At 51.7% G+C, this 23,322-nt stretch overlaps 1 protein-coding gene and 1 long non-coding RNA gene across 5 annotated transcripts in view; one reads left to right on the top strand and one right to left on the bottom strand.

Annotated features, from left to right (window-relative positions):
- RAB7A (RAB7A, member RAS oncogene family) overlaps positions 1–6,827 on the top strand; it is a 73,548-nt gene extending 66,721 nt beyond the window's left edge. For all 3 annotated transcript variants that reach the window (XM_060109177.1, XM_060109175.1, XM_060109178.1), the window contains 3 exons: positions 1,206–1,424; positions 2,845–2,973; positions 5,423–6,827. In XM_060109177.1, coding sequence (XP_059965160.1) covers positions 1,206–1,424; positions 2,845–2,973; positions 5,423–5,518 — 444 coding nt within the window. In that variant the 3' untranslated portion in view covers positions 5,519–6,827. The remainder of the gene's footprint in view (positions 1–1,205; positions 1,425–2,844; positions 2,974–5,422) is intronic.
- LOC132496732 (uncharacterized) lies at positions 6,574–22,047 on the bottom strand. 2 transcript variants are annotated; one of them, XR_009533523.1, is made up of 4 exons: positions 21,565–22,047; positions 19,619–19,856; positions 17,727–17,868; positions 6,574–6,779 (listed from the first exon to the last, which is right to left on the bottom strand). It is a non-coding gene; the product is annotated as an uncharacterized LOC132496732 (long non-coding RNA). The 2 variants fall into 2 exon arrangements; XR_009533522.1 differs by lacking the exon at positions 19,619–19,856 and having other exon boundaries at positions 21,358–22,047.
- Between the last annotated feature and the right edge of the window lie 1,275 nt (positions 22,048–23,322).

The following is a 23,322-nucleotide window of genomic DNA, read 5'->3' as shown; positions in this document are numbered from 1 at the left end:
TGTGCAGTGAGGCTCTTCCGACCTGAACTGAAAGCGGTCTGTGGCCGCGGTAGAGTTGGCGTGTCCCCGGGTGCTGTGGGCTGCCTGGGAGGAGCTTTGGGGAGGCGCTCAGCCCTCCTTCTGCAGAAGCTGCTTCTGGAGATGAAACTGTCGTGGCTCAGTCCACACTCCATGTTGGTCTAAGTCGCAGGCCTTCGGCTCATTGGCTGGTGCTTTGGATATAAGGTTGAAATTTATTTGGGTTGCGAGGATGGTCCAGATTCTCATGTTGCTCTGAAGCTAAGTGGTTTCCTGCAAACAGACAGTGGAGCCAAGAGGTGAAGACTCCTGTCAGCTGGAAGTAACTGCAAACCACTTTGGACCCCGGCACCGTGGCTCGCTGCGGGTGTGCGGCCATTCTGGAGAACACTAGTCCTCTCCAGGCAGACCGGGGGCCCTGTTGGGATCTGGGGCGTTGAGGAAATGCATCCTTGCTGTTGGACCTGGTGTGGCGTGAATGGTGGGACGTTCTTTGAGCTGAGCACCTGGTGGTCTTCATCAGAAGCGACTTCGATCTGTCCTCCATGGTGTGTTCTCGCGTTGCTTGTCCCTTTATTTTTCTCCCCCTCTCTCCTTCCCGCCCCCCCCCTTTTCTGGTACTTTGTTTCCTTTGTCTCTTAATTAAGGTATAATATAAATAAAACATACTGAGGTTTTTTTAGGTCAACTTTATATACAGTAAAATGCATACATTTAAATGAACAGTTTGGGAGTTCCTGGGTGGTGCAGTGGTTAGGACTCGGTGCTTTTACACTGCCGTGGCCTGGGTTCAGTCCCTGGTTGAGGAACTGAGATCCCGCAAGCTGCACGGCACGGCCAAAAGTAAAAATAAATGTACAATTCAATGAATAATCATCTCCCTAGATTTCCATCACCCCCAGAAAGTTCCCAGGGTACATAAATCTTACGTTTACAGTGCAGATTTTACATAGACATCTACCCATGTGACCACCACCTGGATCAAGATAAACATTTCTCTAGCATCCGCCAGTCATGGGACACGTCCACTCACACTGCTGTCTGTCGGGGCGCTCTGGACACTCGGGTGCTGACTTCTGTTCCCTGATGAATCCTGAAGTGCTTGCCTCTGGGGGGGGCCCTGGCGTCCTCCACACACCCCACCCCTGGCACTCCGCCCCAAGGAACGACCGTTTTGTCTCTCGCAGATCTGGGACACGGCTGGACAGGAGAGGTTCCAGTCTCTGGGTGTGGCCTTCTACAGAGGCGCAGACTGCTGCGTCCTGGTGTTTGACGTGACTGCCCCAAACACGTTCAAAACCCTCGACAGCTGGAGAGACGAGTTCCTCATCCAGGCCAGTCCCCGGGATCCTGAGAACTTCCCCTTCGTTGTGCTGGGAAACAAGATTGACCTCGAAAACAGACAAGTAAGTGCCAGCGACGCTGGGGAGCATCACTGTGGGGCTTGAGAACCTGTGAGCCTGCCCTCGCTTGGGGTAGGGCTGCTGAGGCACAGGAAGGGCCTTCTCGGAAAGGGCAGCTAAGGTTTGGCTGACACGTGCCCTTTTTAGACTTGACTGATAGAAAACTACATGCCGCAGGGATCTGCACCCCATGTCTGGCTGCGTGCACCCCATGGGAGACAACTAACTAGCCACCTGCCCAGCCCTTGGAATGGGGCCTTGCACCCTGTAAAGACCTACCATCCTGGCTTCCCCGTGGAGACGGGCAGCGAAAGTCTGCAGTGGTTGGTATTCCCTTGGGAATTACGGCAACAAAGCAGGAAGCCCACCGTGTGGGGCCACCTGCACTGGCCAGCCCTCCTGGTCCAGGTGACGGGATTTGCCTTGAGGCCGTGTGACATTTTGGTCTTTCGGACGCAAAGGCAGACTTGCACTTAGTCTGGCTCATGCACTCTTAGATCGGGGATGCTTCCTGAGTCTGATGCTGTGTTCATCTGACGAGGACACTCAGATGCCAGATGACAGTGCGTCTGGGGCTGCGGTGCCCAGGAGGAGCTTTCTAGCATTTTCCTCTCCTGTGAGAGCCCCCTGCTTCTGGGGTACTGTGTGAATTTAGAGGGTTCTGTGCTGAGCCCAGACTGACTCCTGGCCAGCTGCCTTTGGGGCCCAGGGCCCAGGAGGCCAGTTCACATCCCCACGCTGCCCCTGCAGCTGTGACTTTGGGTCATTATTACCTTTGCCTCTGAGCCTCGTTGCTTTCTGCGCTGGGAAGGAGGGGACTCGAGTGTGACGGTTCTCTCAGCGCCTCAGGGGCCTCCCTTGACCCCCGTGTGTACAGGAGATGCTTTGGGCTTTGAGCAACATTGCTCTAGGTCTCTTTCAAATAGCATTTCTCTGGGGAATGTAGACTCTTAATTGTAGCTAGGTGTATTTCTGACCACTCGTCTCTTTTTCTCCCTTTCCTAAGTGACTTAGTCCTTATCTTGCCTGAAAATGGGCTAGGGTGGGGAGACGTCGGGACATGGGAGGCAGGGTGAGGGCCTCAGGGCTCTGGTGCCTAGGTGTGCGGCCAGGTGAGGTGCCGTGAGTGGTAACAGAAGGGGCTGCGGAGCTTAAGACGAAGCTGCCAGGCCTGTCCTGAGGGTCTCTGTGGTCCCAGGAGGGACGGTTACTCCTTCCTGGGACGGCGTCTTACTCCCTTCAGAAGCTGCTTCTACTCTTAGTGCAGCGGAGGGTCCGAAGCCGTGGGTTGCAGGCGGGGTGCTTTGGCTCCTGGCTCTGCTGTGTGTAGCCAGCAGGGTGACTGGGGCGGCAGGGGGGACGGTCCTTGCCGGCTGGGATTCCCGCTGTTCCCTGCACACACGTGCCCTGCCTCTCCTTCCAGGTGGCCACAAAGCGGGCACAGGCCTGGTGCTACAGCAAAAACAACATTCCCTACTTCGAGACCAGTGCCAAGGAGGCCATCAATGTGGAGCAGGCCTTCCAGACGATTGCCCGGAATGCGCTGAAGCAGGTGGGTGTGGCCTGGCTGCCTTGTCCTTAATCTTCTTTCCTCACTGACTCTTTGGGGAGGGGATAAACTTGAATTTGAAACCCAGCTCTGCTGCCCATCGTTGGATCTAGTTTTTTTGTTTTGGGTTTTTTTAAAAAATATATTTATGTATGTATGGCTGTGTTGGGTCTTTGCTGCTGCGCTCAGGCCCTAATTGCAGCGAGTGGGGGCCACTCTTTGCCATGGTGCGTGGGCCCCTCACTGCAGTAGCTTCTGTTGCGGAGTGTGGGCTCTAGAGCGCAGGCTCAGTAGTTGTGGCGCACGGGCTTAGTTGCTCCGCAGTATGTGGGATCTTCCCAGACCAGGGCTCGAACCCGTGTCTGCTGCATTGGCAGGTGGATTTTTAACCACTGCGCCACCAGGGAAGCCCCGTTTGTTTTTTGAAATCATATCTGAGCTGTAAGAGACTGTGGGCTTTCGGGGCACTTGTGAAGATTAAATGAGATACACTGACTTGGAATTCTCCTAAATGATCCCCGGAAAGGTTAACCCAAAGCTCTAGGAATTGTACTCCTTGGATAAAGTTTTCCTACATTTTCTCTTTGTTTATTCACCTGTTCCCCTGAAATAATAGTGGCTTCTTGTTGGCAAGTGCCAGTTGAAGACTCTGACTCAGCAGCTCTGCTGGGGCCGGTGCGTTGAGGCGGGTCCCAGCATTGTCAGTCGTCTGTAGTGGGCAGGTGAGGGGGGCGGTCGGAGGCAAGGGGCCCGTGGCAGCTGCAGAGGGCAGGGTGGTTCTGCAGCTCCTGGGAGTGGGTTTACCGAAGGTGTGCTTCTCGGCAGTCGGGGCACCTGGTCTGCAGGCTGTACAGGAGTCGTTTTTCACCAGTTCCCTGTTGGCTGGCATCACTGTTGGAGTTTTTCTCTCTGAATATTGCTGTCCCTAGAGCCTCGTTACAGTGACGAGCTGGCATCTCGGGAGTGAGATGGTTAGATTGAAAGGTGTGTGTACTTTTGTGGGCAGGTGCCCCCTGGCTTTCCCAGGGACAGCGGTAATCCTTCTGTTCCCGCCAGCACGCTGCGGGCCGGCCCTGGATGACACTCTCTGCAGCAGAGCCCATACACAGCCCTCTCGCGGGACCCCGCAGGGCTCAAGGGCGCTTTTGAAGTCAACCTCACTTCACCTGTTACTGCAGGGGCTTTTTCCATAGAGAATTTCTTAGTTGAGTATCCAGTATTCACATACGTTGGGGTCTGTCCTGGCCGTCTGCCTGCTCCTTGCCTGGACCATCTTGATTTTGCTGCCTCTGCATCTGGCCCCTGACCAGGCAGGCCTCCCCTCACTATTTTTATCTTTTTTCTTGGCTATTTTTGGTTCATTTTATTAATTTTTTCTTTCCTCACCCTCCTTCCAAATAAGACCTTATTGAGATTCTGATTGGAATTGCACTACAACCGTTGTATGAGTCTCTCTGGATGTCTTAATACCACAGACTGGGTGGCTAAAGCAACAGACTTTTATTTTCTCTCAGTTCTGGAGCTAGAAGTCCATAATCAGGGTGCCAGCAAATCCGATCTCCGGTGAGGACTCTCTGTTAAGGCAGAAAGTAGCTAAGTGTGTGTGAATGGCTGAGGGCATCAGATAGGGTCCGGGGTGGCTGCCGATGGTGCAGACTTTCTTTTGGAGATGACGGAAGTGTCCTGGAATCAGGGCGTGGTGGTGGCTGGCAACTGTTGAATATACTAAACAAGACGGCACACACACACTGCTGTATTCAGTAGAGCTTTTTTTTAAAATATGTAGTCCTAGAGGTTGTTACCTTTCTAGAGGTTGTTACTTGTGAATGGAATGATTTTTCCTAGAGAACTTCTGATTCCCTGCTTCCCCAAATCCTTGAATAGTTCCTGCTGCACAGGTGCTCAGTGTTTAAGTGACAAGTTACTTTTCTACGTCAGGAGGTAGAAAGCTGCTCCTCGCTGGATCACTGGAAACACGCTAATCAGCGCAAGTCCCACTGAACTGACCCCAGTCTGTATCCTGTGATCCCCACAGACAGAGGGATCCGTCCTCGGCTGGGCTCTGCCTGTGCAGATTTGGAGCTAAGAAAAGGAAGCTAGACCCTGAGTCCAGAAAGATGAGAGCAGATAGGGGGCTGGAGGAGTGCCCAGGAACCCTGTGGAAATGCTGGCTCAGAGCGGCCAAATCCAGGCCACGGGAGCATCTGCCTTCTTGTCAGGCATTGGTAGAAGCCTCGGAGCCCCCAGGCTGACGCCACACGGAGGGCGCGTGGGCCCTGTCCTGCCTGCTCGCTCAGAGTCACCTTGCCCCATCTTCCGCTCACTTGGCTTCAAGCGCCTTCTGCCAGGGCTGGGCCTGCTCCGTGCCCACGCCCCCCCCCCCACCTGCCCGGGCTGAGCTCGGGAGTCTCCCCGACTGGACTAACCAGCCTCTCTCTCTCTCCCTGCCCAGGAAACGGAGGTGGAGCTGTACAATGAATTCCCTGAGCCCATCAAACTGGACAAGAACGACCGGGCCAAGGCCTCGGCAGAAAGCTGCAGCTGCTGAAGTGGCAGAGCAAGCAGAGCACAGAGTCCTTCGCGAACCAAGAACACACGTAGGCCTTCCACCACGAGCCCCTCTCCTCTCCACACAAACAGTCATCTCTCACATCCAGCTGCCAAAAGAACCCCCAAACACAGTCTCCCCTGCACACACACACACCCCACCCCGACACAGACAGACTCCACAGCCCAGGCCTGTGACGGCTCCATCGGGGTCCCTGCGTCAGCCCTCAGACGGCAGCAGGATGGGCCGGCTGTAGAAATCGTTCCGGTTTGGAGTCGGCCTCGGAGGCTGCTTCGTTTTGTCCACTGGAGAGAGAGAGAACTGTTACAGTCAACCTGTGTCTAATTAGTTCTGGTTTTTTTAACTGTCTTGTGGTCTTTTTACCCCACCACCACCCCACCCCCGTGAAGGCTACCACTTGGGAAGGCTGGTGCCCTGCGCTTCCTTACAGGCTCACACCCAGTCTGATCAGGCTGAGTTTTGTATGTATCTGTTAATGCTTGTTACTTTTAACTAATCAGATCTTTTTACAGTATCCATTTATTATGTAATGCTTCTTAGAAAAGAATCTTATAGTACATGTTAATATATGCAACCAATTAAAAATGTATAAATTAGTGTAAGAAATTCTTGGATTACGTGTTTAAGTCCCGTGATGCAGGCGTAGAGATGGAGGGTGAAGCCTGTCTGGATCACAGAGTGTTGTTCTGCCACTCAGATTCCAGAAATTCAGCTGGAGGCAGTATTCTGTACAGCAGACACGAGAATCATGTACGCCTTTTAATCAAAGACTTAGGAGCCAAAAAGCTTTTCATCCCTCCAGGGGGAAAACTGTCTAGTTCCCTTCTGTATCTAAATTTTTCCAAGAGGTTGATTTGCATAATACCATGGTGTGTGCAATGGAGAAACGGCTGTTTCAGAAATATAAAACTCTCATTTTTCTTTTTTTTTCTCTGCTCCACACATTGAAACTCTCCTATTAGATCAGCATCCACGTACAAGAGGGAAAGGAAAAGGAAAATCCTACCAGACCTGTCCTAGTGACTTTACCTTTGTTCTGGAAGGTGCTCCTTTCGGGGCTGTGGCATCCTTAGGTGAGCAGACCTCTCCTTCTTCCCAGTACAGCGCGCCACGCCTTCCCCGTGTCCTGGGTGTGGAGCCAGGCAGCTGTGCCCCAGGACCTGCCCTGCATTGTAGCTTGCTTCTCAGAGCACCTCCCTCTCTCCAGAGGCCTGCATTCTAGGGTGTGGGCCAAGTTCTTCTGTAAAGAGATGAACGTGATGCCAATAAAATGTAACAAGAACAAAGACCGTCTGTCTTCGCCCCGTCTTTTCTCCCTCGTCCAGACTCGGGCTCAGGAGAGACCCTGTGAGCTAATCACTGCCGCTGCTTTGTCTGGGCCCGCAGGCCTCGGAGGCAGGAAGGCCTTCTCCTTTCCAGCCCTGCAGTACCTGCCCCTGGCTTTTTTGTGTTTTGCATTTTTAATCACAGTAGTGGGGGGGGTACCCTGCATGGAGAGAGCATTGTCCCTTTAGAGGAGCAACCACGAGCTGCTGGGGACCCATGGGCCACGCACAGCCTGTGAGTGTGACTCGGCCTCGGTGCCGTCTTGTTCTTTAACTGGCGTGGTGGCTAATGCTGTGATGGTCGGCCATCGTATAGTTCTGGATTTCTGATTTTTCACAGGAAGATGTAGCAACACCGGCCCCACATTCCAACACAGATAAGCAACGGCCGGGACTGAGCAGATGCCGCTCAGAGCAAACGTATGGACTAGTCATGTTTCCGCAGCAGGACAGTGTAGGTTTTGCAGACTTAGCCTTTGGACTCTACTTGGGTCCACGTCTCAAGCCCCTCAGTCGGTGTCTTTCCCCGCTGCTCCTGGCTCGTACTGCACGTGTGAAAGCAGCGTCCTCAGGCGCTCACAGCCACAGTGCCGCCGTGGCTGGTGGAGCTCAGCCTGCTGTGGCCCTGCACCCGGGCTGGGCTTGGTGGCTATGTTGTTTGGCCTCGAGAGGGGCCGCGTCCTTCCCAGCTGGCGGCCCAGTGCTGGGCCTTGCTGTGTGGACCAGGCTGCCGTTCTCAGACCGGGTCCCTCTGGCCCTAACCCTGAGCGGGACGTGGAAATGGACTTTGACCCCTGACCTCAACCATGCCCTAAAACTGATGATCATCCTTACACTGACCTCCTTTATTCTCAAATGAGCTTGAACATAACCTCGTGGCCCTGATCCGAACCGTAGCTAGCTGATTCAAAATTTGACTTTCAACCGACCTTGACTCTGTTCTCAGCTTCGTCTTGTCACTGACAATCATCCTAAACATGGTCCCCCTTGAAATGACCTTGAATCTGACCCTCCTCCTGACCCTGTCATACTCCAACTTTGAAGTTAACACTGAACCCTACCTCCCATGACAACCTTACTCCCCAGCCTGAGACTAATCCATGTAATGTCCCGTCAGCCCAATGTCTGGCGGACCTTGATCTCACCTTATTTACCTAAACGCTATACATACAGCTACGCTTACCTAGGTTTCTCCACAGTAAGAAGTAAGGCTGAGACCGAACTCTGCACTAATACAGCGTCTCTTTCCATATTCCTACTAAGAGTCAACATCAGCACGTGCTTTTGAGAGAAACAAGTTTGCTCTAACGAGCAGGAAGATGATGTGCTTTTGAGGAGAGTGGGATTTGGAGTGTTCGTACTAATGCAAATTCTTTTCAGTAACACGGTTAAGTTCCTTTGAATTTGCTGTGCCTCCCGGTAAGAATGTGAATTGAGATGAACGTGTGCTGCTGTGTTTACATTCATCTCAGTTTGTTCTAACAAGAGGAAGTTACTTCTGAGAAGAATGGGAATGATTCGCTGCACGGATACAAATTCATCTCAGTGGTACTCCTCAGCTTGATCCAGACCCACTGTCGCCCGTGAATGGGCATCGCCTTCAGTTCACTCCAACAAGCTGTAAGGAGTCTGGGACTGATGTCGTGGCAGTGATGGGAATTCTCATCAAAACCTCTGTTCAGATTGGTCCTCATCTCTCCTGCGTCTCAGCAAGAAGGTGCCTTTAGATGAAGGTGTGTCGCATGGCGTCCCTTCATGTTAGTTAACACAACTAGCAATAAGGGTGTATCTCTGAGAAGAATGCCCGAGGCTGAGCTTGTCTGCACATAGTGCTTTCGAGTAGCACTAGTTAGATGAACGTGCCCTAGAGCTGAATGTAGGTCCATCCCGGTTTACGCTGACCTGCAATGGCTGAGACTAAGCTTGCTTACTTACACTAATGCGGATTCTCCCCATTACCACTAATTAGACTCATCCTAACTGGCTCAAGCTCTCAGCAAGAGCTTGCTGTTGAGGTGAAAGTATATTGCTGAGTATATTCATCTTGTTTCATTAATCCTGACCCAGACCCTGATTCTCAGCCAGATACACTCTGAGGTTGAACCTCTTGCCTTGTCACGACCCTAAAGATCTTCCTGGACCTCACAATGATGTCGGCACTTCTTTGCCTTCCAAATGACCTGACCACATGATGTCCTAATTTTAGGTTGACTTCCTACTTCGCCTCAAACCAGATGTTTACCTTGAAACTGACCTTGAGCCTGACCCTGATCCAGTCTCTCACCCTATGGATATATGTTCCTTGTGAATTGCCCTAATGTTTACCTTCTCCTGAACCTGACCCTGTGTCACCTTATGTTAAAACCTTGGAATGACCCTCCTGATGCTGCACGTTAACCAAAGTCAGTGCTGAACTGGTCCTTGAATTTGATCGTCTTGAAGTTGACCTTGAAATTGACCCTCACCCCGGTCCAGATCACACTGCCAAGGTCTCACATTGAGAAACTGATTTTAACCTTGAACTTCTCAACCCCAACCTTGTCCTTCATAGTGGGATGTTCCTGACCATACTCCCCTCGAAGCACCCTTGGGTAAGCTTTCAAATTAGCCTGGAACCTGACCTTGATCCAGTGTTCTGTGCCTCCCTCTTTTCAGCTTGATCTTGAACTTCACCTTGAATCTGTGCACTGAAGATCACCTGGCCTTAACCCTCCTTGAATTTCAAATAAGCAAAAACTTGACCTCATATTTGAAAGTGGCCCTGTACAACTCAACAACAAAAAAACAACCCAGTAGAAAAATGGGCAGAAGACCTTAATAGACATTTCTCCAAAGAAGACATACAGATGGCCTACAAGCACATGAAAAGATGCTCAATATCACTAATTATTAGAGAAATGCAAGTCAAAACTACCAATGAGGTACCACCTCATACCAGTCAGAATGGCCATCATTAAGAAGTCCACGGGAATTCCCTGGTGGTCCACTGGTTAGGACGCCATGCTTCAACTGCAAGGGGAATGGGGGTTCAATCCCTGGTCGGGGAACTAAGATCCTGCATGTGTCGGGGCAAAAAATTAAAAAATTTAAAAAGAGAGCTGTTTTTTTTAAAAAAAAAAAATGTCTACAGATAACAAATGCTGGAGAGGGTGCAGAGAAAAGGGGACCCTCCTGCACTGTTGGTGGGAATGTAAGTTGGTGCAGCCACTGTGGAGAACAGTATGGAGGTTCTTCAGGAAACTAAAAATCGAACTACCATATGAGCTGGCAATCCCATTCATGGGTGTATGTCCAGAGAAAACTCTAATTCAAAAAGATACACGCACCTGTATGTTCACTGCAGCACTGTTTACAATAGCCAAGACATGGAAACAACCTAAATATCCATCGACAGATAAACAGATAAAGAAGATGTGGTACATAAATACACTGGAATACTACTCAGCCATAAAAAAGAACACTCCACAAAAGAACATTACAGGCCAGTATCTTTGAATACAGATGCAAAAATTCTCAACAAAATATTAGCAAACCGAATCCAATAACACATAAAAAAAGTTCATACACCACGATCCCAAGTTTGAATCCAAGTGGGATTTAACCCAAGTTCACAAGGATGGTTCAACATTTGCAAAATCAATGTGATATACCACATTAACAAAAGTCAAAAACCAAATGATCATCTCAATAGATGCAGAAAAAGCATTTGACAAAATTCAGCATCCATTCATGATAAAACCTCTTACCAAATTAGAATAGAGGGAACATATCTCAACATAATAAAAGCCATTTATGACAAACCCGCAGCCAATATAATAGTGGTAAAAACCTAAAAGGCTTCCCGCTAAAATCTGAAACAAGACAAGGATGCTCACTCTCACCACTTCAATTCAACATAGTATTGGAAGTCCTAGCCACAGCAATCAGACAAGGAAAAGAAAAGTTATCCAAATTGGAAGGGAAGAGGTAAAACTGTCATTATATACAGATGCTATGATACTATATACAGAAAACCCTGAAGACTCCACACAAAAATTACTAGATCTAGTAAATGAATTCAGCAAAGTAGCAGAATACAAGATTAACATTCAAAAATCAGTTGCAGGGACTTTCCTGGTGGTCCAGTGGTTAAGACTCCACCCTTCGACTGCAGGGGGCATGGGTTCCATCCCTGATTGGGGAAGTTATGCATGCCATGAGGTGAGGCCAAAAAAAACAAAACAAAAGTTGGTTGCATTTCTTTACACTAATAATGAAATATCAGAAAGGGAATGTAAAAAACAAGTCACTTTTAAAATAGAACCAAAAGGGCTTCCCTGGTGGCGCGGTGGTTGAGAGTCCGCCTGCCGATGCAGGGGACACGGGTTCGTGCCCCGGTCCGGGAAGATCCCACATGCTGCGGAGCGGCTGGGCCCGTGAGCCATGGCCGCTGAGCCTGCGCGTCCGGAGCCTGTGCTCCGCGACGGGAGAGGCCAGAACAGTGAGAGGCCTGCGTACCGTTTTTGTATTGGTACAAAAACAGACATACGGATCCATGGAACAGAAAAGAGAGGCCAGAAATAAACCCACACACCTACGCTCAATTAACCTCTGACAAAGGAGGCAAAAATATACAATGGAAAAAAGACAGTCTCTTCAGCAAGTGGTGTTGGGAAAGTTGGACAGTTGCATGTAAAAAGTTGCATGTAAATCAATGAAGTTAGAAGACTCCCTCACACCACACACAAAAATAAACTCAAGATGGCTAAAAGACTTAAACATAAGACATGACACCATAAAACTCCTAGAAGAGATCGTAGGCAAAACATTCTCTGATGGGACTCCCCTGGTGGCGCAGTGGTTAAGAAGTGGCCTGCCAATGCAGGGAACGCGGCTTTGAGCCCTGGTCTGGGAGGATCCCACATGCTGCGGAGGACCCAGCGCATTGCACACCTGCCTTCTCCCTGTGTGTGTCACTTGCACGTGCTGGCCAAGAAGCGTGTGACTGGCATCTGGTGCTGCCGGAGCCCTGGCGTGTGGCGGAACGAGGCGCTGTCGGGGCTGCTCTGCCAGGCGGGCTCAGGCTCCCGAGTTTCCTGACGTCTGGGGAGAAGCGAGCTCGCTGGCGGGAGTCCTGCCTCAGTTGGCGCTGCAGGGCTAGAGCCACCCGTCACTGGCCACTCGCCATTTTGCCGGAGCTCCAGGGAAAGGAGCCAGTGCTGGAAGTACATCACCACTTAGGGTCTAGTCGAGCTCACGGGGGAACCTTGAGTCCCTACTTTAGGCCAGAGGGGAGGAAGGGTAAGGGCTGTAATAAACCCCTTGCTTTAGGGGAGGAAAGGCCAATTGGCTGAAGTGGGGTCTGCATGTGTATCTGTTCCTTCTACTTGGAGAAGCCAGCATGGCTGTCCGTTCAGAGAAGCACGCTGGGGCCTTCCCTGGCAGTCCAGTGGTTAAGACTTCCTCTTCCAATGCAGGGGGTGTGGGTTCGATCCCTCCTGGGGGAGCTAAGATCCCACATGCCACACAGCCCAAAAACCAAAACATAAAACAGAAGCAGTACTGTACCAGATTCAATAAAGACTTTAAAAAAATGGTTCACATCAAAAAAAAAAAAAAAAAAAAAAAGGACGCTGGCTGTCTCTCCAGTCAGCCCTCCACGCCTGGAAAGGATGGTCTGGGGGCTGTCTTGTTCAGGGGTTGTGGAAGGACAGGGAAACTGCCTGCCATCCCCCATTTCTGGCCCTGGGATAGGATCCTCCAACTCTGAGATCAACTCAGGCTACCCTGGGGATCATCAGAATCCTGTCAGGTCACTGATTCTCTGGCTATTCTCGCTGTAAAAAAGGAAACTGCTAAAGAATATTAAAAGGATTATACACTATGTCCAAGTGGAATTTCTTCCTAGAATTCAAGGATGATTCAACATACAAAAGTCTATCGATACACGACATTTACAGGATGAAGACCAAAAAACATGATCTCAACAGATGCAGAAAAAGCATTTGAAAAAATTCAACTAGAAAGTCTCTGCAAAGGAAGCCATGAACACAATGAAAAGACTACGTGCTGAATGGGATAAAATATCTGCAAATCATACAGCTGATAAGCGCTTAATATCCAAAATATATTACAAAACTCATACAACTCAAAAGCAAAAGAACAAACAATCCAATTGAAAAACGGGCAAAGGACCTGAAGAGAGATTTTTCCAGAGGAGACACACGGATGGCCAACGGGTATATGAAAAGGTGTTCATCATCACTAATCATCAGGGAAAGCAGTCAAGACCACGATGAGATAACACCCCACACCTGTCAGAATGGCTATCAAAGACAAGAAAAAACAAGTGTTGGTAATGATGTGGAGAAAAGGGAGCCCTTGTGCACTGTTGGTGGGAGTGGAAGAGAGTATGCAGGTTCCTCAAGAAATTAAAAACAGAATCATGCACCGCACGTTTGTGGGGAACCTGGAGCTGAACCGTCTGTAGACGAGCTGCCTCTGGGTCGGGCCTCAAACGCAGCAGAGCGGCTCCCTCACCCCGATCTACTGAAAGTCAGCCCTCGACACAGGGGTTTGTGAAAAGGTAAAACAAACAAGTAAATAAAAAAAATAGAACTATCAACCCATCCAGCGATTCCACTGCTCAGTATTTATCTGAAGAAAGTGAAAACACAACTCGAAAGACAGCTGCACCCTCACGTTCACCACAGCACTATTCACAACAGTCAAGACATGGAAACAACCCGAGTGTCCATCAACAGATAAACGGATAAAGAAGACGTGGTCCACGGACGCAACGGACTCTTAGCCATAAGAAACGAAGGAAATCCCGACATTTATGGCATCGTGGATGGACTTCAGGGCATCAGGCTAAGCGAAGAAAGTCAGAGAAAGACAAATACTGTATCATCTCCGTGATATGTGGAATCTAAAAATAAATAAATAAGCCGAACCCACGGACACAGAGAACAGACTGGAGGTTGCCAGAGCTGGCGGGGGGTGGGGGTGGGGTGAAATGGGTCAAGAGGGCCAGGCTTCCGGTTACAACGTTGGTCCTGGGAATGTAACGTCCTGGGTGGCGACCAGGGTTCATCACACTCGATTGCGTATTTCACAGCTGCTGAAACAAGCTGTCTTACCTGGCGCGCGGCAGGCCACGAGCTGAGATGCCGAGGTCGGCAAGCCGAGCGAGGAGGCAGGAGAACGGACGCGCCGGCAGGCAAGGGGCCCGGGTGGTCTCGGGAGAAGGAAGGAGGAAGCAGGGCGGGGTCTGCGCGTGGGGGGCGTGGAGCAAAGTGATGGAAGAAGGGTGTGAGCTGCCGGAACTCGGCTACCCGCCTCAAAAGGCCGCCCCGGGGACAGCGGCGCAGGCCCAGTTGGAGGGCCGGCCGTCCTAACCAGTTTCAACCGGCTCAGCTCCAACAAGCTGCAGCTGACTCTGGGCTTCCGGACACTGTCAGGCTGCGCGGAGGACACGCAGGTCTTTTTGTAGCAACGACTACAACCACCTTGATGAGTCAGGGCAGGTTACAGGTGAAGTGGATTTAACTAAGCGGTCCCTGCAGTTTCACTAAGACTAGACCTTAAAAGTGCTCATCAGAAGAAAAAACAATATTGTAACGATGTATGGTGACGGGTTTGACTACACTTACCGTGGTGACCATTTCACAGCACATACAAATAGCGGTACGCCTGAAACGAATAGCATGGTATGTGTCAGTCATATCTCCGTGTTTAAAACTTCAACCCCTTTTTGTGATACAAACACCAGGTAACTAGCAATAGAGGAACCTGCCTCAACATAATAAAACCCACATATGAACACCCCACAGTCAGCATCATACTCGGCGGTTAAAGACTGAAAGCCTTTTCCCTAAGATCAGGAACAAGACAAGGGTGCCCCCTTCCATCACCACATTCCACAGAGCACCAGCAGTTCTATCCAGAACAATCAGGGAAGAAAAAGAAATAAAAGGCCTCCAAATTGGAAAGGAAGACGTAAAAGTATCTTTGTTCACAGATGGCACAGTCTTATATGTAGAAAACCCTGAAGAGTCCACAATATAATTAGAGATGATAAACTACTTCAGCAACATCACAAAATTCAAATACGAACACACAAAAATCAGCTGCATTTCTATATGCTAACAATAAACAATCCAAAAAAATTAAGAAAATAATTCCATTTACGATAGCATCAAACATAATAAAACAGGGCTTCCCTGGTGACGCAATGGTTGAGAGTCCGCCTGCCGATGCAGGGGACACGGGTTCGTGCCCTGGTCCGGGAAGATCCCACGTGCCGTGGAGCAGCTGGGCCCGTGAGCCATGGCCACCAAGCCTGCGCGTCCGGAGCCTGTGCTCCGCAGCGGGAGAGGCCACAACAGTGAGAGGCCCGCGTACCGCAAAAAAAAAAAAAAAAACAAAAAACTAAATAAGTGGAAAGATACTGTGTTCATGGATTGGAAGCTTAATAATTGTTAAGATAACAAATAACTTCTTGATTTAAAACTTAATACAAAACCACTGTAATCGAGACAGTGAGGCACTGGTATAAGAACAGACATACACACCAATGGAACAGAACAGAGCGCTTGGAAATAGTATATATGTGGTCTATTGATTTTCAGCGAGGGTGCCAAGACCTTTCAATGGGGAAACTGGATAGCCACACCAAAGAATGAAGCTGGACCCTTACCTTAACACATATACAAAAATTAACTGGAAATGGATCGAAGGTCTAACTGTCATAGCTAAAACTATAAAACCCTTAGAAGACAACACAGGGGAAAGTTTCATGACACTGGATTTGACAATGACTTCTTCGATATGACCGCAAAAGCACAGGAAACAAAGGAAATAAATAGGTAAGTTGGACTTCATCAAAATTAAGAACTTTTGTGCAGCAAAAGTTAATATCCGAATATATAAAGAACTTCTACAATCAGTAACAAAAATCAGTGCAATTTAAAAATGGTCAAAAGACTTGGATATCTGTCCAAAGAAGATACACAGGTGGCCAATAAGAACATGAAAAGATGCTCAATGTCACTAGGCATTAGGGAAATGCAAATCAAAGCCACTTTACACCCAGTAGTACGGCTATTATTCAGAACAAAACAAAAGGGACTTCCCTGGTGGTGCAGTGGTTAAGAATTGGCCGGCCAATGCAGGGGACGTGGGTTCAAGTCCTGGTCCAGGAAGGTCCCACATGCCCTGGAGCAACTAAGCCCGTGCGCCACAACTACTGACCCTGTGCTCTAGAGCCCGCGAGCCACAACTACTGAAGCCCGCGTGCCTAGAGCTCGTGCTCTGCAACAAGAGAAGCCACCGCAATGAGAAGCCCGCGCACCGCAAGGAAGAGTAGCCTCCGCTCGCCACAACTAGAGAAAGCCCGCACGCAGCAACGAAGACCCAACGCAACCAAAACAAAACAAAACAAAGAAACAAACCCCCCAAAAACAGAAAATAAGTGTTCCCAAGGATGTGGAGTAATTGGAACCTTTGTGCACATGGAAGTAATGTAAAATGGTGCGGCTGAGTGGAAAATAGTTTGGTCATTCCTCAAAAATTTAAACATACAGTTACCATATGAGCCAGCAATTCCACTCCGATGTATTTACCCAAAAGAATTGAAAGCTGGGACTCAGAGAGGTGGTCGTATAGCAAGTTCACAAGAGCATTATTTGCAATAGGTATAAGGTGGAAACAACCCAAGTGTCCATCAACAGATAATGGGTAAACAAAATGTGGTTTATATATGTATAACGGAATACTATTCAGCCACAAAATGGAACAAATTCTGAATAATGCTGCAATAATGCTGAAGCCATTTTGCTAAGTAAAATAAGCCTGACATAGAAAAATAAATATTGTATGACTTCACTTAGATGAAGGAGCTAGAATAGGAAAAATCCTATCAACCGAAAATAGAATAGATGTTGTGGGCAGTCGGGGAATGGAGAGTTACTCTTTAGTTGGTAACAGAGTTTCTGTTAGGAATGATGGAAACGTTCTGGAAATAAACAGTGGTGATGGTTGCACAACATTGTGAATAGATGTCATGACACTGAACGGTATACTTAAAAATGGTTAAAATGGTAAAAAGTTTGTTACGTGCATTTCATTTTTGTTTTTAAAAAAAGGGAAAAAAGGAAACTGCCGAGCTAAAGAAGTCAAAGGCAGTTAGTGTCTGCAGCTCCCGAAACCTGAAAAGAGGGCTCAGCCTCACAGAACCCCAGATGCCGCTGCCCCTGCCCGCAAACATCCTCCATCCTCTGTGATGTCCCTGCGCGGGGTGCCCTCTCAACAGGAATGCCCGTGCGTGGGCAAAGCCACACCGCACACGGGACAGCTCGGCCAGCTCGACTTCTGCTGCCACTCCCCGGTGTATGTAGAGAACACAACCTTCTTCCAAGGTGTGGGAGGGCGCAGTGGTGTGGGGCTAATTTCTTTGGCCATCAAGCTCTAAAAGAGCCAGTGGGCAAGGCCTGCCAGCCTCACTACCTGAAGGAGGTGGAAGCGGAGGGGGCCAAAGAACACCCCCCCAGGCACCCCTCCCTCCCCCGAGAAAGGCCCCACCCCTGGAGTGGCTCTCACCCACCCACATCCTGGAAGCTGGGAAGCCTGCCCCTGGACCACGGGGAGCCCCAGGGCTCACCTCCTCCCACTGGGAGCGGGGCAAGCATTTCCACTGCCCCAAAGCAGGCATTCTTTCTCTGGTAATGCCCTAGACACCCCCCCATCCCCCCGGAAATCCTAGTGGCCGTCAATTATATCCCAATAAAACTGGAAGAAAAAATCCTCATGCCTGGGCTCTACCTTTGGCACTTTGGATTTCACTGTCCTGGGAGAAGGCGCTGGTAGTTTTTAAAGCTCACCAGGTCATCTGAGCGTGCAGCCAGGTTGAGAACCACTCTTCTGGATTGTGACCAGTCAGCAGAGGCCGTGGCCCAAGGCTCCTTAGGGAACTAGGAAAGGAGCCGGCGTCACTGTGGTCATCGTGTTCCAGTGTCCGTGGTCCTGCAAGATGACGGGTTGGCAGCAGACAAGTATTAGAGGGCAGAGCAGTTGGTTTCTATTTCTGTTTTGTACGTTTCTGGAAAGGGGAAGAGAGAAACCTCCTTCCCTTCTCAGTCAAGGCCTGAAGCCCGAGGAACTACCGTCACACGCCCCGCACTGTGTGCAGGAACCGTCCCCCTGGGAAGTCACACCTGGACCTGGAGGAGCCCAGGGCTCCCCGGAGCAACAGGGCTCCTGAGCTGACCGCTGGGGCCCCAGAGCAGGGCGCTGGCTTATGCACAAGTGCATGTTGCTGGTTAGCACATAAACCATCCGGAAAGGGGCCAGGAACGAGGTGCATATTTTCAGGGCTGAGTTTGGGAATCTCAGTACTGGGCGGATGCTGCCAGAAGCCGCCTTGGAAGCCAAGCTGTTGTGCTGCTCTTTCCACCCTGACCTCTAGGTTCAGTGGGTGGGAGGGGCTTTTGAGAAAGTCGGCTCACAAGTCTGGGGCCAAACTCAAAGCAGGAAGAGTGCACCCTGTGGCTGGCATGGTACCTGGTGCTGAGAGGCCCAGAGACCTCCACCTCCCTCTCCATCTCCTTCTAGACTGGTTGCAGGATCAGTTTGGTAAAGAATCTTCGGGCAGCCCTTGCTCCTCAGGGAGAAGCAGGTGAGGTAGCTGGGCCAGGCAGGGTCCCCCCCCGAGGAGCCCCCAGCCGGCCAGTAACACGGAGGGATCTCTGGGGCTCGGGCACATGCAAAGAAGAGTGTCCAGGGGGTCTGCACACAGCAGGCTTAAGTGGAGTTTTCATAAGATCACGGGCAGACAGGGCTGAATCTGCACTGAAGTCCAGGCTAGCAAGCCAGGCAGGCCAACCCTGAGCTGCAGACGTGCCTTGTTTTACTTCTTACAATTTTTTCTTTAATCTAAATTTTTTTTTTTTTTTTTTGGCAGTACGTGGGCCTCTCACTGTTGTGGCCTCTCCCGCTGCGGAGCACAGGCTTCAGACGCACAGGCTCAGCGGCCATGGCTCACGGGCCCAGCCGCTCCACGGCATGTGGGATCTTCCTGGGCCAGGGCTCGAACCCGTGTCCCCTGCATTGGCAGGCGGATTCTTAACCACTGTGCCACCAGGGAAGTCCTTTAATCTGAATTTTGAATAATGTTTAAAGAACAAAACAAGAAATTATATACTAAAAAATAGCGTTTTGCCACTTCTCTTCAGAGTATTCTGCAGCCCGGGGCCTGCCTTCTACCTGGCATAGCAGTGGGGGCTGGGCTCATTGCCCCCTTATGGGCCCACCGTGCCCCCCAGGTCACCAGTCCCTCGCAAACCATCTCATTCATTGATATTTTCTACCTGGCCAGGTAGGCCTGTAAGTCTGTGAACCCCGGGACAGATAAAATTAATGCTTTTGTCTTCTGTTTTGGTTTGGACTTTTGTTTTTTTGTTTCCTGGGACAAAATTTGAATAGAAAAGCATCCCAGACAGGTGGACATGAAAGGCACAGAGCTGTGCAGTGTGGTGGTTCCATATGAGGACAGATCTCTGGTGGTTTACCATCAGGCAAATCTGCGAAGCTCTGGTCCCCAGTGTTCGGTGTCACCACAGGGGCTGGTGGCGTGGATTCCTGACATACACAGGCCAGCAGGTGCCGACTGTACAGGCCTTGAAGGCAGCATCAGGAGTGGCCAGTGAGGACAAGTTAAAAGGTCACCCTGGAAGCCAGCTCTGGTGATTAGTGCGGTGGCAGGTCAGGTGCGTACCAGCTGTCACTTCGCCATATCCCGGGAGAGGTCAGCTTTCAGGTTAGCCAGTCCTCTACTGGGGCTGTGGACATCTAAAAATCTGTGCAGGGCTTCCCTGGTGGCACAGTGGTTGAGAGTCCGCCTGCCGATGCAGGGCACACGGGTTCGTGCCCCGGTCCAGGAGGATCCCACATGCTGTGGAGCGGCTGGGCCCGTGAGCCATGGCCGCTGAGCCTACGCGTCCGGAGCCTGTGCTCTGCAACGGGAGAGGCCACAACAGTGAGAGGCCCGCGTACCTACATACATACATACCTACCTACCTACCTACCCGTGTATATATATATATATATATATACACACATACATATACATACATACATACATACATATATATCTGTGCAGGGTGGTGGTCTTGGGAGGAAACCAGCAGTTGGTCTCCTTGGTGGGCGTAGATGTGGCCTGGGCTATTCTCTGAGCTTACCAGGCAGAGGTCTAAGACCAAGGTCAGCTTTGCAGAGCTTCTGCCATAGCCTGGCTGGGATCTACGGGGGCAAGCGGTCCCCACAGCGGGACACCTTCCCTGGTGGCTGCCCGGCGGCGTCGGGGGGAGCCTTGTAGCGTCCTTCACAGAACCTCATCTCAGAGCCTCCTCCAGTGCAGCCCCGTGGGGAGTGACCAGAGGGATCTGTGCCCACCGGACGAAGTCCTGGGGTCTGGCCTCGGCGCCACCCCAGGGAAACCTTAGCAAGGCCTCAGGAGGACCTGTGGCAGGAAAGCTCCAGTGCAGGCCCTGGACCAGCAACAGTACCCAAGGGTCCAAGCTCTCCAGGCTTTGGGTCAATTTCTTTTCCCAAACCTGTCCCAGGATCGACCCTTTGTTAAACGAGACACCCCCACCGCCCCTCCCTGGGCCTGTCGAGAAGGGGGTCTGGGGGTCCGCGTGTTGACATGCGTCTCCGGGCTTTAGGATCCGCGCATCTGGTCCCCGAAGCCGCGCAGCCGTTGGGCTGTTGGGAGGCGGGCGCGTGGTCTCCATGGAGACGGGGTGGGGCGCGCGCCGAACGCCCGCCGCCGGCGAGCGCAGTTACCCGCCCGGCAGTCTAGCCGCACCGGCGGGGCGGGAGGGAGGCGGGCACGGAAGGGCCGGGGACGCGGGTGAGACCACGCGGTGCGCCCCTGAAGCCCGGAGGGGACTCGGGCGGCCGAAGACGCAGAGGCTGGGCGCTGGCCCCCGCTCCCCGTGACACAGAGATAAGCATCCTTCCCGTGCATCCCGGGGACCCTTTCCGTTCAGTGCCCTCCACAGCGACTGACCCCGGCCGTGGTCGTTACTCACCCTAAGGGTGAAGACTGTCCTTCCCAAGAACTGTCCCCGCTCCCCACACAGAAAGCTGCCCCAAGGCCCCGACCTGTCTCCCGTCTGAAATGCTAGTTCCTCCACTGGGGCCAAGGCCGAGGGGCTCGGGGAGGGCAGGGCAGGGGAAGGTGCTATCTTGGCCCTAACCCCCAGGCTCTCTCACTTATCCAAACAAATGTTTATTGAGCATCTACTGTATGCTAAGTACGGAGAATTCGGTGACCCACACACCAGACAAGCTGACTCCCGGTGGGGAGGAGAGACTAGGCTATAAATGCAAAAGCTCTAGTAGTGGTAAGTGCTTTAAAGAAAAACTTGTCAAAGTGATGGTGAAAGATTGGGGGGGTGGCCCAACTTCAGACGGGGTGTTTAGGGAAGGCTTCCCTGAAGTGTTATTCACCTGACTGGCAAGAGGGAACAGGGCCTGAGAGTCCACGGAGGACAGGACAGCAGCGCAAAGACACCGCGTGGGCTGGCCGGCTGTCCAGGGCAGGGCAGGAAGGCAAACCACATCAGGCGTGTTGTGTTTTAAGAGTGACGGGAAGCCGCCCGCGTGTCTGAGGGGTGGGCAGGACCTGACAGGGTCCAATGGGGGCTTTGAGAAAACCTGGGCCTCTGTGAAGATCTGGCAACAGGGAGATCCACTCCGAGGCTTTCTCAATCTTCCGGGGCAGATGGTGCCTAAAAGGCAGGTCCAGAGTGAGCTTAGCTGCCTGAAGAGCGCTTGGGCCTCCTCCGGCTGCCTTTCCGCCGTGCCCTGGCTCCGGGGCCTGGCCCGGATGGAAAGACTTCTGCACCCAGACAAGGCTGGAGCTTGGCGAACACCTGTCCTCAGCCTGGGACCTAGCCTTGGCCTTGCCGTCCCTCCCCGCCCCTGGCTGACTGGACAGGTGAAGGGTCAGAAAGGGCAGGAGCACTGCACTGGGAGTCAGGCTGGGAGCGCAATCCCATGGCACCGTGTGAGCCCGGCCTCTTCTCTGGACCTCAGCTTCTTCATGGAAGGTGGGGACAGGGCAGACAGGACGACAAGACAGGGTCTGAGGGTCCTTCCCACTGGATCCATCGACGGTCCCGAAGCATTCAAGCATTAAGATCTGATTAGAGGGAAATAAAGTAAGGGAACTCATTTCTGGAGAGCCGTTTATGTCAAGCTCTAGACTAGGTGTTGGTTTGGTGGCTTTTGTTTCCCCCTTTCACAAATATAATTCTGAGTCCTGACAGACCTAACTCCTGAGTTTGGAGTTAGATTCCTTTCTAGATTCTCATCATTCAATGCTACACAAGACAGACAAGGTCTTGGGGGTGGGGGACAGATGCTAAAATAAAAGATACTTCAGCTACAGAAAACTTCTGAGAAAAGGAATCAGGATGACAGGACTGAAGGAGCCGACGGAAATCAAACCAGGGGTGGGAAGTGGGCTCTGGGCGGGAGGCTGCGGGGACGGCAGGGGCGCCAGGACGTAAAGTCTGAAGAGGTCAGCAGGCCCGAGTGCTGCAGGACAGTCGGGGAGCCCTGGAGGGTCCTGAGCGGGGAGGTCGGGGGCCCGGGCTGGTGGGTGGCAGCCGCCCCGGACAACGGCAGTCAGGAAGCAGAGTCCCAGCCTCTCCGGGCAGCTGTGAATTGTTCTTGACCAGGAGAGGGTGTCCGCATTGCCAGTCACACTGACATGAGCGTCTGTGAGCCTCGCAGGCCCCGCGGGCTCTCGGCTCGGCCCTGGAACCGCGCAGACTCGCACTGCGACGGGAGGCCCGCCAGGGTTTGACTTCCATCTCATTCATTCAACGAATATCTGTTGAGGACCTACTACGTGCCAGGCCTCGTGCAGCATGGGTTGACCGGGTCCCTGCTCTCCTGGGGGCGGCAGGCATGAGAAAGCAATAGGTGGTGTAAGACCAAGTGCTAGAAAGTGGGGGGGGGGGCGCCTTGAAATGAGGTAAACAGCAAACGCTCTGCCATGTCTTCCTGGCCAGGGGTCACCGGGGACCTTACCCAGTCTCTCCTGGGTCCCGGTTTCCCACCGCAGGCAGAAACGCAGCCCCGGCCGCACGGGATGAATGGATGCCCGGCGCCTGGGCCCAGGCTGCTCTCACCCCCTGTAGGGCTTTGCGGGTCCCCCCGCCCCGGCCCCCGCGGAAGCGTCTCCACAGCTGAGGCTGCTTGTAAGAAAGGAGATAAAGCCAAGATTCCCTTGTCGGCGCCTCTGCCCCGCAGGGCGACGCTGGAAGATAGTTTCTCTCTTTGTCGAGTTTTGTCCTGGTCGCCGGGGCCCCTCCCCAAATAGTCTCTCCATTCCAAACCCGCCCGGGCTCCTCGGGCCTCAAACCCCGGGCCTTCTGGAGAAAAGATGTCAAGCTCTACCACAGC

This window comes from Mesoplodon densirostris, chromosome 10 (assembly GCF_025265405.1).
Source record: "Mesoplodon densirostris isolate mMesDen1 chromosome 10, mMesDen1 primary haplotype, whole genome shotgun sequence".
Lineage (NCBI taxonomy): Eukaryota > Metazoa > Chordata > Mammalia > Artiodactyla > Ziphiidae > Mesoplodon > Mesoplodon densirostris.
The sequence above is the reverse complement of the archived record's forward strand: the minus strand, read 5'-3'. Positions and strand labels throughout refer to the sequence as shown.